We start from the raw sequence: 10521 nt of genomic DNA, 5'->3' as shown, positions 1-10521 counted from the left end.
GTCCTGCCCCCTGACCTCCCTGGTACCTGTTCCTCCCTGGATTGTTAACTCTGTGAGGACAGGCTGGGCTTCATCTGCCTTTCTCTAGGAGCCAAGCCTCATTCTCTAACAGGGGGTCCAAATAAGTATTTTGTGACTTTTTTGTTGTTTTGAAAGAGACCTTAGAATATAGAACAGAAAGTGTCAGAGCTGGGAGAGTCCTTAGAACATAGAATGTCAGAGCTGGGAGGGAGCTTAGAACATAGAATGTCAGAGCTGGGAGGGAGCTTAGAACAGAGAATGTCAGAGCTGGGGGAGACCTTAGAATAGAGAATGTCAGAGCTGGGAGGGAGCTTAGAACAGAGAATGTCAGAGCTGGGAGAGAGCTTAGAACAGAGAATGTCAGAGCTGGGAGGGTCCTTAGAACAGAGAATGTCAGAGCTGGGAGAGAGCTTAGAACAGAGAATGTCAGAGCTGGGAGAGAGCTTAGAACAGGGAATGTCAGAGCTGGGAGGGAGCTTAGAACAGAGAATGTCAGAGCTGGGAGAGTCCTTAGAACAGAGAATGTCAGAGCTGGGAGAGAGCTTAGAACAGAGAATGTCAGAGCTGGGAGGGTCCTTAGAACAGAGAGTGTCCAAGCTGGGAGGGAGTTTAGGATACAGGATGTCGAATTATGAGAGCTTTCTGATTTCGCAGTGTCAGAACCCCTGAGGAAACGGAGTATCAAGGCTGGGAATTATCTTAGACTTGAGGCATAGAATGTCAGAGCAGAGCCTTAGACCATAGACAGGCAAAGCTGTAAGTTACCTTGGAAAACAGAAATGTCAGAGCCTGAATGTAAAAGACCATCAAATCTGTGGTGCCTAACCTGAGGTCTGGGAAGTTATAAAAAATAGATCTATTTTGCTAATGGTATTTAATAATAATTACGGTAAATTAAATACATTGAATAAAGAGGGAGGTGAGCTAAATCATGGAGGGCTTTGAATGCCAAAGAGAAGATTTTGTATCTGATTCTGGAGGTGAGAGGGAGCTGGTGCAGGGCAATCACTTTGGTGGCTAAATGAAGGATGGATTGGAGAGGGGGAGACCTGAGTAGGGGCTCCCTTCCCTTCTGGGGCCCTCCAGCACAGTCATCCCCACAGGAATGGAGTGAGGAGGGCCCTCATGGAAGGAAGAAGGAGCTGAAATTCATGGGCCTTGGCAGTGACTGACGTGATGGGTGAGAGCGAGGGGTCCAGGAGGACTCCTGGGTGGGAAAGATGGTGTTGCCCCCTACAATAATACAGAAGGGGGGAGGAGGGGAGGGTTTAGGGGGAAAGATCATGAGTGTAGGACGTCCATTGGACATCAAGATATTCAGATGTCTGAAAGACAATTGGAAGGGCAGCTGGGTCGCTCAGTGGATAGAGCAGTGATGGCAAACCTGTGGCACGCGTAGCCATTTTCAGTGACATGCGGCCGCATACAGAGAAGTATGTAACATTTGCTGTAGTGTAGTGTAGACTCTCTGCAACACAGATGACAATTCTACCTATATTAATTTACCTATTTTGGTTTATTAAATAGTTCTATATTACAATTATACATTTTTGTTTTTTAAACTATAAATATTGCAAAATTACGGTTTTTTTCTTGAAGTGACACACCACCCGAGTTATGCTGGGTTTTTTTGGCGAATTTTGACACACCAAGCTTCCCATCACTGGGATAGAGAATCCCATTCTGGAGTGGGTCCAAGTTTGGCCTCAGACACTTCCCAGCTGTGTGACCCTGGACAAGTCACGCAACCCCCATCACCTAACCCTTACTGCTCTTCTGCCTTGGAATCAGTACTTAGTATTGATTCTAAGACAGAAGGTGAGTTAAAAAAAAAAAAAAAAGATTGATTCACAGATAGGGAAAACCAAAGTCTAGAGCCTTGTTCTTCCTCTCAAGTCTCCCCAGCACCTTAGTCTGAGTTCTCCCAGTCCTTTCCTCCACCCCTTCCACAGCTGCTGACATTTCCTGCCTTGTACCAGGAAGGAAGGAGGTGTGAGGGAGGCCTCAGTGTGGAGGCTCCCCTGTCCGCCACTTCCGGTGGCCTGACCCCAGCCCTGTGGGCCGAGAGCCTTCCGAGCAAGGTTGGCCCCCGACACCCACACGGGGCAGGCAGGACACCTGGCCTGGGGCCCCCCCTAACCCCGCCAGGCAGAGAAAGTGTGAGAACCCTTGGAAGGGAGGACACCTGGCCTTTCTCTGGGGCCCAACATCTGGCCGGAGCCTCATTCTAGGGCCGAAGAAGCCGGAGGGACCCCGACTACCTGGTGGTGCTGTTCTGCTTCTGTTCTGGATCGTAGACACTCCTCTGCTTGGGCCACAGCTTCCTCCCCTAAACAGGAGAGCGGGGGCAGAAAAGCAAGAAACCCTAAAACGCCATCGAGGCCAGCCATCCCGAAGCCTGGGAGCTCCTGGAGGGGCCTCCATCTCCCCAGAATGGGGATCAGGCCTCCACTCCTTCCCTACGAGGCTACTTCGGAGGCATTAAACGGGGAACAAGATGCTTCTCCACCCGCCCAGACACATACTCTTCCCACAGTGCCCCCAGCTCTGACTTTCCCTGTTCTAAGCTCTCTCCCAGCTCTGATATCCTTTGTTCTAGGGGTCCCCCCAGCTCTAACATTCTGGGTTCTAAGCTTCCCCCCAGCTCTAACATTCTGGGTTCTAAGAACTCTCCTGGTTCGGACCTTTTGTGGTGAATGCCAGTGTGGGGTGACACTCTGGGGCTCAGCACACACTGGGGCTCTCCCAGCCCTTCCATTCACATCCCCATGAGGCTGGGGGCCGCCCGGGGCTCTCAGGGAGGTCTGGCCTCTTCAGGCTCACTATACAGAAGCGGGGCAAGTGGTGGCAGGTGGTGTCGCCCACACCTGGGGAAGCCAGCCTAAAGCCCAGCCAGGCGCTTGGAGGGCGGCTGGGAACTGGCGAGAGGAGTGGGGAAGCCGGGGGACGGCACTCCCACACAGGCATCCCTCATCGGGCTTCATCCTTCTTGAGCCCTGTCTGCCATCTTCCAACGGGTTGAAGCCCGCTCTGCCCCAGAAGTCCGGGCCCCCCAAACCCCAAGCCCAGGCCGTGGCCAGTTGAGATCACAGAGGCTCGTGTTTCATGGTCTGTTTATTATTTTAAAATCACGGTGGGTGGTTTTCTCCTCGCACTGTCTGGTTCTCACACAGGTAACGTGGACAAAGGGAGTGCAGGGTGAGGGGAGAATGGTGGGGGGCCAAAGGCTATGCCCAAACCCACTGGGGAACACTGGGAAATAATGCTCTGCTCGTGAGCCCCGAGCCCTCCCGGGCAGGAGACCGGTGGCATGGTGTGTGCCTGCTCCTGTCCCCCCCTCCAGGAACACCTTGCCAGGACAGGGAGGTTTGTGGAGCAGGCATCAAAGGAATTCAAACAAAAACAAAACAAACGGCGGACATTTAAATAGAAATCCAAATCTTAAAAAAAGAGAAAAAAAAAACCACCCCACACGGCTCGAGTTTTGACTTTTTTTCTCACTTTGGAAAAATATTAAGCCTCGAGTCTCCCCCCCACCCCCCCAAAATAATTACAAAGCTACAGGAACACGGATGCTCACATCTGGACATGAGGTGTCGTCACAAGACCAGGGGAGGGGGGCTCTCTAGGTTGGGACGATCAGTGAGGTCCTGGCTTTCCCTACTGATGGGGACATAAGGGGCATGAGGTGAAGGGAGTGGGATGGGGGGACACAGATGGTAAAAGTGGGGGGCGGGCTATGGAGGGAAGGACAGAAGGGGGCAGCGGGGCAGGGCCCAGACAGCTCAGTCCATCTCCGTAAAAAAGAAACATGTGATTTAATAAAATAAAATCCATTGAAATGGCCCCATGGGGAGGGAGCTTGGGGGGGGGGGGGGAAGAGAAGCCTCCCACCACACCCCCATGCCCCCAGCCCTGGCATCTATTTGCCCCGCAGTGGGGGATGTGTGGCCACTAGGGCGGCAGCAGCGAGCTCAAGAGGGGAGAGGGCTCTGAGTGGGCCCCAGAGGGGCCGGCCAGGCTGGAAAGAAACAGAGGGTGCAGGGAGAAAAGTTGGGGGCAAGGCCAGGAGGGGCCTGTCCCCTCCCCCAAATGGGGTTAATGCTACAAGGCCATGCCCCTCCCCAACTTGGGTCAGGGGTGTCTCCCCTTGGGCAGCTGGTCCCCCTGTCCCTCCCCAGGGGGAAGGGGCAAATAGCAGGCTCCCCCCAAAACACAGATCAGGTGAGCAAGAGGAGGAGGGGACAGAGGCTCTCCTTCCTCCCCACTCCTTCTCTCCCAGGGCCTGAGGAGAGAGGCTCAGATCTGAAACTGGCTCAGTCAGACAGTCAATTTACTCTATAAATACCCCAGCCCAGGCAGGGGGGTCAGAAAACAGGGAGGGGGCGAGAAGGGCCGGACACGAAGGGTCAAGGCAGGAGGCACAGGGGAGAAAGGCTGAGGCAGGAGGGGAAGGAACCCCTCTGTCCTCCCTTCTTATCCTCTCCCTCTGGGAGGAGTAGGAGGGAGCCCCGGCCCCCGGCGGGCCCGTGCGGCCCCCTCCCACCCGCCTCGAGTGGGCAGTACCCCGGAGGAGGAGGAGGTCCGAGGGGGACGGGGGAGAGAACGAAAAATCCCTCCCAGAAAGGAGTCAGTCCCGAGGGCCAGAATCTCCAGCTTCAAAACAGAGCAAAACGCCAAACCCCAAGCACGCAGCGGCGAAGGTGGGGCACCCGGGCGGGCGGCCCCCGGATGTCTCGCCGGCGTGGCTCGGCTTTTTGTTCCGCTTTGTTTAAACCTGGTGGGCTGCTGCACTGGCCTGGAGTGGGGGCTGGAGCTGTGGGGAGGAAGCCCCCCACCCCCTCCCCAAATCTGTAAAGTGCACTATGAGTCTGTTCAGTTAGGTATTGTCAACTTGGACCTGAATGGGGCAGGGTCGGGGCAAGCGGGGTGGGCTGCTGGTGGAGTCTTTGCTTAGCTCACTCAAACCATCTGGCACAATGCTACATATGGAGAAGGAGAGAGGGGAAGGGGCAGCCCCGGGGCTGGGGGGGCACGGGAAAGAGGGGCGGCCGGCCGGGGGGCCGGCCACAGTCTGTCGGGGAGAGAGAAGCGGAGACGAAGGCTCGGACCCCCTCGGCCCTCCGGCCTGCTGTCCCCATCCCCCGCCCCTGAGAAATCGAGGGGACACTACCGGGGGTTGGGGGGCGGGCCGGGGGGGGGCAGTGCCGCTGGGGCAGGCCCTAGGCCACCACGAACTCCGACTTGAGGTCCGCCTTGACCTCGGGCTTCCAGAGTGAGTCCTCAAAGTCGAGGTCCAGGCCGCCCGCGTCGCTGCCCCCGCTGCTGCTGCTGCTGCTGGTGGCCCGGCCCGCCTTGCGGCCCGACAGCCAGTGGTAGGGGCCGCGCGCATCCCGCCGGGCCTTTCGCCGGAGGCGCTTCTGCTGCAGGAGCAGCTGCAGGCGTTCCACCTTACAGCGTGTGGCGCGGTTCTCTGTCTGCCGCAGGCGGTCACCTGGAAAGCAAGGGTCCTGCGTGAAGGTCGGCCACGCCGGAGAGGCCACCTCTTCTTGGGGGGCCCCAGAGGGGCTTCTCTAATCCTGTAAAGCGAGCCCCGCTTGTGGGGGGTCCCGACCCCTCTAGACCCCTGAGCTGGGAAGGGGGCTGAGCACCCGGGCTGTCCCCCGAGAGCGGCTCGAGCTCCAAAAAAAACCAGATGGCTAGAGGGAGGGCTGGAGCTCCCGGGGCCTGGGACTGACCCCAGGGAGGCCTGAGGAGAGGACCTTGGCCTCGGGGTTGGGGAGGCAGAATGCATCTGCTCAGGCTGGCAGGGAATGGCTGGGGTCCCCAAACCGAGCTGGGGGGAATGAAAAGCCCTCTGAGGGTAGCAAGTGGTCCGTAGGAAGACCCCACCAGAATCTGAGAACCTGCCCTGCACACAGTAGGCACTTAATAATATAATATAATCATAAACATGTAAATTAATTTTAAATTTAAATTAACTCATTCATTAAATTAATTCATTAAAAATGAATATATAAATACAAACAATAAAATAAGCGTTGAATCAAAAAGAAGAGCCGCTGGGGCAGTGAGGCGGCTCTGTGGATGGAGCGCCAGACCCAGACTCAGGAAGTCCTGGGTTCAAATGTGACTTCGGATACTTCCTAGCTGTGTGACCCTGGGCAAGTCCATGGCCCCTCGAGGCCCTTCTCCCTCCAAGGCAGAAAGGAAGGGGTTTGGGAAGGAAGGAATGTGGCCTTGGCGTGCCCTTTCCAATAACTCCATGGGACGTGGGTGGCCCCAGGAGGAGCAGCTTGGTGGGAGAGCGGGTGTGAGCAGGAGGAGCCTCCAGGCTGGGAAACCAGGGGACGAGGCGTCCTCTGCCCTCGCCCCGACAGGATTTTAGAGTCAGAGCCTCGGGTCCAAACCCTTCATTTGGCCCATGAGGAAACGAAGGCGTAGGGAAGGGAAGGACACAGAGAACCTCGGAGGAGGATTTGAACCCAGACTCCGTGATGGCGGAGCTGGGGCAGCTTAGAGGAGACCCAGCCTGCCGCCGTGGTTGGGGTTCCACAGAATATGCAGTTGGGTTGGTGGGCGTTGGGTGAGAAGTCTGACCTAGAACACCGCGCTCCCTCCCTCTAAGGGCCTCGCAGCTCAGACCTGGGGGAATCTAAGGAAGCTCCTGGCCTCCTCTGAGCCGGGGAAGGAAGGGAGGAGGGATCCCCTTAATTCTTCCCTGTGCAGAACACATCCTGTCTCAGAGAAAGGGCAGATTGTCCCTCTTCCTCCTTTTAATCCAGGCCCCCTCTGACTTCCCCTCCCCCGCTGCCTCCACCCCCTGCCCCCCTCAATGGGACCTTTGTCTGGCCTGGGGAAGGTGGGGGGAGGGGGCTGGCATCGGCCTCTCCTCCGTCACCCCTGCCAGACACCGACACCCCTCCGCAGCCCCCTCTCCTTGCACCCAGCGCTAGAAATTAATAGATGCAGATGAATTCTGGGCCCCCCACCCCACTCTGAATGTGCTCCGGGTTCCCCACTGTGATTGGGGCTGGGGGGAAAAGAAAAGAAAACGGAGCAGATGGGGGAAGGGGATGGCAGGGACAGCCATTCATAAAAAGGCTGCTTCCTTACACCGGGGCCATCTGGCTGCAGGAACCTCCTCGCGTTAACCCCTTTGGGGCAGGGGCTGAGGGGGAGGACAGAAGCCTTGAATGCTGGGGGCACTGACCCCTCCCTCAGAGGCCAGCTGCTCTGCTCCGGCCTCTTCAGACAGACAGAGAGGCCTTAGAGGAGCCGTGGGCAGCCCAGCTGGGAAGGGTGAGCCCCTGGTCTCAGCTTGCTTCTTGGAAGGGGGTGCGTGCGTGCGTGCGTGCGTGCGTGTGTGTGTGTGTGCGCACGTGTGATGGCTGTGCGCTCAGGTATGCCCAGAAAGGTGCCCAGCGCTCTCAGCCAAGCCCCCGGGCTCCCTCCTCTGGCCCTGGCCCAAGCAGGTACTCACCAGTGGGCTTGCACATTCGGATCTGACTCTGGACCACGGAGTGCAGCGGAGCTGTCAGCTTCTCGCACGAGGTAGCTTTGGTGGTGAGCTCGGGGGAGGGCGAGCACTGCGTCTGGCATCGGAGCTGGGCCAGGGACTGGGGCATGCCCTGGTAGTGCCGGGTGGCACTCAGGAGGTCGTTAAGGATCTGCAGGATGGTGCCAATGTCCCGCCGTGGGCGGCCGCTGCTGTCCTGGCAGTTTGGATGCAACGTGCCTGCGGAAGATGGGAGAGATGCCTTGGGTCGGACAAGGTCTTTCCCTGGTGCTGGGGAAGCCACAGGGCTGTCAGAGCCCCCAGAGGCCCCTCTGCGGGAGTAACCAGAGCAAGGAGGAGAAGGGAAAGACAATTCTGCAGCTCAGATCAAGATAGACTCAGCCAGGGACAGAGAAAACCTCATCCTGCCAGAGTGGCTATGTGGGCACCCAGGGCCTCACAGAGAACCCCAGCTCGGATATTCCCTGTTCTAAGGCCCCCCCCACCTCTGACATCCTGTGTTCTAAGCTCCCTCCCACCTCTGACATCCTGTGTTCTAAGCTCCCTCCCAGCTCTGACATTCTCTGTTCCAAGCTCCCTCCCAGCTCTGACATTCTCTGTTCTAAGCTCCCTCCCAGCTCTGACATTCTCTGTTCCAAGCTCCCTCCCAGCTCTGACATTCTCTGTTCCAAGCTCCCTCCCAGCTCTGACATTCTCTGTTCCAAGGACTCTCCCAGCTCTGACATTCTCTGTCCTAAGGACTCTCCCAGCTCTGACATTCTCTGTTCTAAGGACTCCCCCAGCTCTGACATTCTCTGTTCTAAGGTCTCCCCCAGCTCTGACATTCTCTGTTCCAAGGTCTCCCCCAGCTCTGACATTCTCTGTTCCAAGGACTCTCCCAGCCCTGACATTCTCTGTTCTAAGGACTCTCCCAGCCCTGACATCCTCTGTTCTAAGCTCTCTCCCAGCTCTGACATTCTCTGTTCTAAGGACTCTTCCAGCTCTGACATTCTCTGTTCTAAGCTCCCTCCCAGCTCTGACATTCTCTGTTCTAAGGGTCCCCCCAGCTCTGACATTCTGTGTTCTAAGATCCCTCCCAGCCCTGATGTTCTGGGCTCAGGGGGCCCTCCCAGTGGGCCCCAGGACGCTGAGTGCCAGCCGGGCCTCACCAGAGAAGGTCCCTGAGAAGACTCCTGGAGCATGGTTCACGAAGCTCTCGATGACGGCACCAGGTTTCCGGGAGCGAGTGCTGGGGGCCGGGCTGCAGCTGGGTGGGGAGCTGGAGCCCAAGGAAGAAGAGGCGGACGAAGAGGAGGAAGGGCTGGTGCTGCTGCTATGAGAGGCACAATCCACCTGCCGGGAGAGAAGGCGGTGAGCCGGGCACAAGGACGCCCCCAGGACCCACTTGTTCCAGCTCCCAGATCCCCGGCCTTTCTCTCCAAATGACCGGGTGGTGCCCATTTTAGAGACGGGGCCATGGAGGCTCCGAAGTGCTCTCCAGAGTCATCCAGCCAGCAAATAACTAAAGCTGGGATGCGGACCCCCCAAGACCAGTAATCTTCCCAGCACCACCGGCTGTCTTTATGGAGCCGGGGAATGACCAAGCAGTACAGTCTGGGGAGAGTGGGAAGGGGACAGACAGAAGGGGAAGTAAGAGGGAGCCAGAGCCAGGCTAGTCCAGTAGGAAGAGCACCAGCTGCACAGAGGACTGTATTCGAATCCCGGCTCTCCCACTTAAGAGCTGCGTGCTCTGGGGTCATTCCCTTCTCTGTCTCTCAGCTGCCCCATCTGCCAAACAATCTGGGAGGCCCCTCTCAGCTCTCTATCCCAAGAGAGGTGCCCAGTGCAGCCGGCCTGGACAGAGGCCGGGGCCTCCCCCAGACGGGTGCTGGAGTCTGAGCTCAGCCTGGGGAGGGGCCCAGAATCACCTCAGAACAGGAGGAGACTGTGCCACCATTAACCGTCTGTGTGCTGGCGCCGTGGGACCGGAACACGCCGGCTGTGACGGGCGAGGGGTGGGCAGGGCTGAAATAGGCGGGCGTGCTGGAGGTGGATGAGGGGCTGGGTGGGCAGGCGGGCACGGGGACGCGGGCGGTGGCGGCGAGGCCGGACGATCGGCAGGGGGAGGGGCCGCCGGCAGTGGCCCCCGGATCCCCGCGTCCAGCCACCAGGTGCTGTCTATGCTGGAGCTGGGCACCCGCCGCTGCCTGCTGGGCCGCTAACTGGAGCTGCACGAACATCATGTGGTCGCCCACTCGGAGGGCCAAAGTGAGCGGCGAGCGGCCCGAGAGGAAGTCACTGACCTGTGTGGAGAAGGAAGGAGAGGCCGGTGAGCACCACACTGTCTGCCCGTTCCCCGCCGCCCAGCTTCTCATTTTCCCAATCGGTCCAATGGAGAGGCCGAGGGAGGAGGACGGAGCCTGCTGCCCCATGGACCCTTCTCCAGCGCAGGGCCCTTCTCCAGGGCAGGGCCCTCCCTGCACTTCCCCAAGGCCGAGGCTCTGCCACTCCCAGGCCCGTGCCCCGTGCCCCGTGCCCCCAGGCCCACCCACGAGGAAGAGAACCACCGGCCCAGCCATGGGGAGGCCCAAGAGCCAAAGTCCAGCCCGGAAGGACGACGGCCCATTTTTCTACCTAGACAGTCACATTCCCAGATGCTGTCATGGTCAGGCCTGCTAGTATGCTGGAGCGGCCCTCCTGCCCACTCCCCAGTCTCTACCCTGGGAAGGGCCAGCCCTTAGACAGCATGGAGGAAGGACCCTGGGGACCGGGCACAAGGCCTCTCCCGGGAGAACTGGGAGGGGGGGCCCTCTGTAAAACCCACAAATGCGCATGGGGGGGCAAAGAACACCATGAGCTTGGAGGTGGGGGACCCCAGTCTGACAGACACCCCAAAATCAGATAAGAACCAGCTGTTTCCTTCTCTGCCCCACTCCATCTCTAGAGCAGAAATCCAGGAAGGGAAACAAGTCCCTCTCACTGTCTACACAGCGGGCTCCCTC

General features: G+C 58.2%; 1 protein-coding gene across 1 annotated transcript; it reads right to left on the bottom strand.

Annotated features, from left to right (window-relative positions):
* Positions 1 to 3117: 3117 nt before the first annotated feature.
* Positions 3118 to 9936, bottom strand: MIDN (midnolin). The gene is made up of 4 exons (XM_044658600.1): positions 9448 to 9936; positions 8689 to 8872; positions 7505 to 7759; positions 3118 to 5515 (listed from the first exon to the last, which is right to left on the bottom strand). The coding sequence occupies exons 1-4, from the start codon at positions 9892 to 9894 to the stop codon at positions 5244 to 5246; spliced, it is 1158 nt and encodes a 385-aa protein (XP_044514535.1). The 5' UTR covers positions 9895 to 9936; the 3' UTR covers positions 3118 to 5243.
* Positions 9937 to 10521: the final 585 nt, after the last annotated feature.

This window comes from Gracilinanus agilis, chromosome 1 (genome assembly GCF_016433145.1).
Source record: "Gracilinanus agilis isolate LMUSP501 chromosome 1, AgileGrace, whole genome shotgun sequence".
NCBI lineage: Eukaryota > Metazoa > Chordata > Mammalia > Didelphimorphia > Didelphidae > Gracilinanus > Gracilinanus agilis.
Note: the sequence above shows the minus strand (reverse complement) of the source record. Positions and strands in the feature narration are given on the sequence as shown.

Excerpts from the sequence above, each read along its gene's own strand:
- MIDN (XM_044658600.1), bottom strand. The coding sequence starts at position 9,894 with ATGAGAAGCTGGGCGGCGGGGAACGGGCAGACAGTGTGGTGCTCACCG. Across the intron at positions 7,760-8,688 it reads CTTCTCAGGGACCTTCTCTG|GCACGTTGCATCCAAACTGC; the intron begins GTGAGGCCCGGC and ends CATCTTCCGCAG. Across the intron at positions 5,516-7,504 it reads CCGAATGTGCAAGCCCACTG|GTGACCGCCTGCGGCAGACA; the intron begins GTGAGTACCTGC and ends CTTGCTTTCCAG.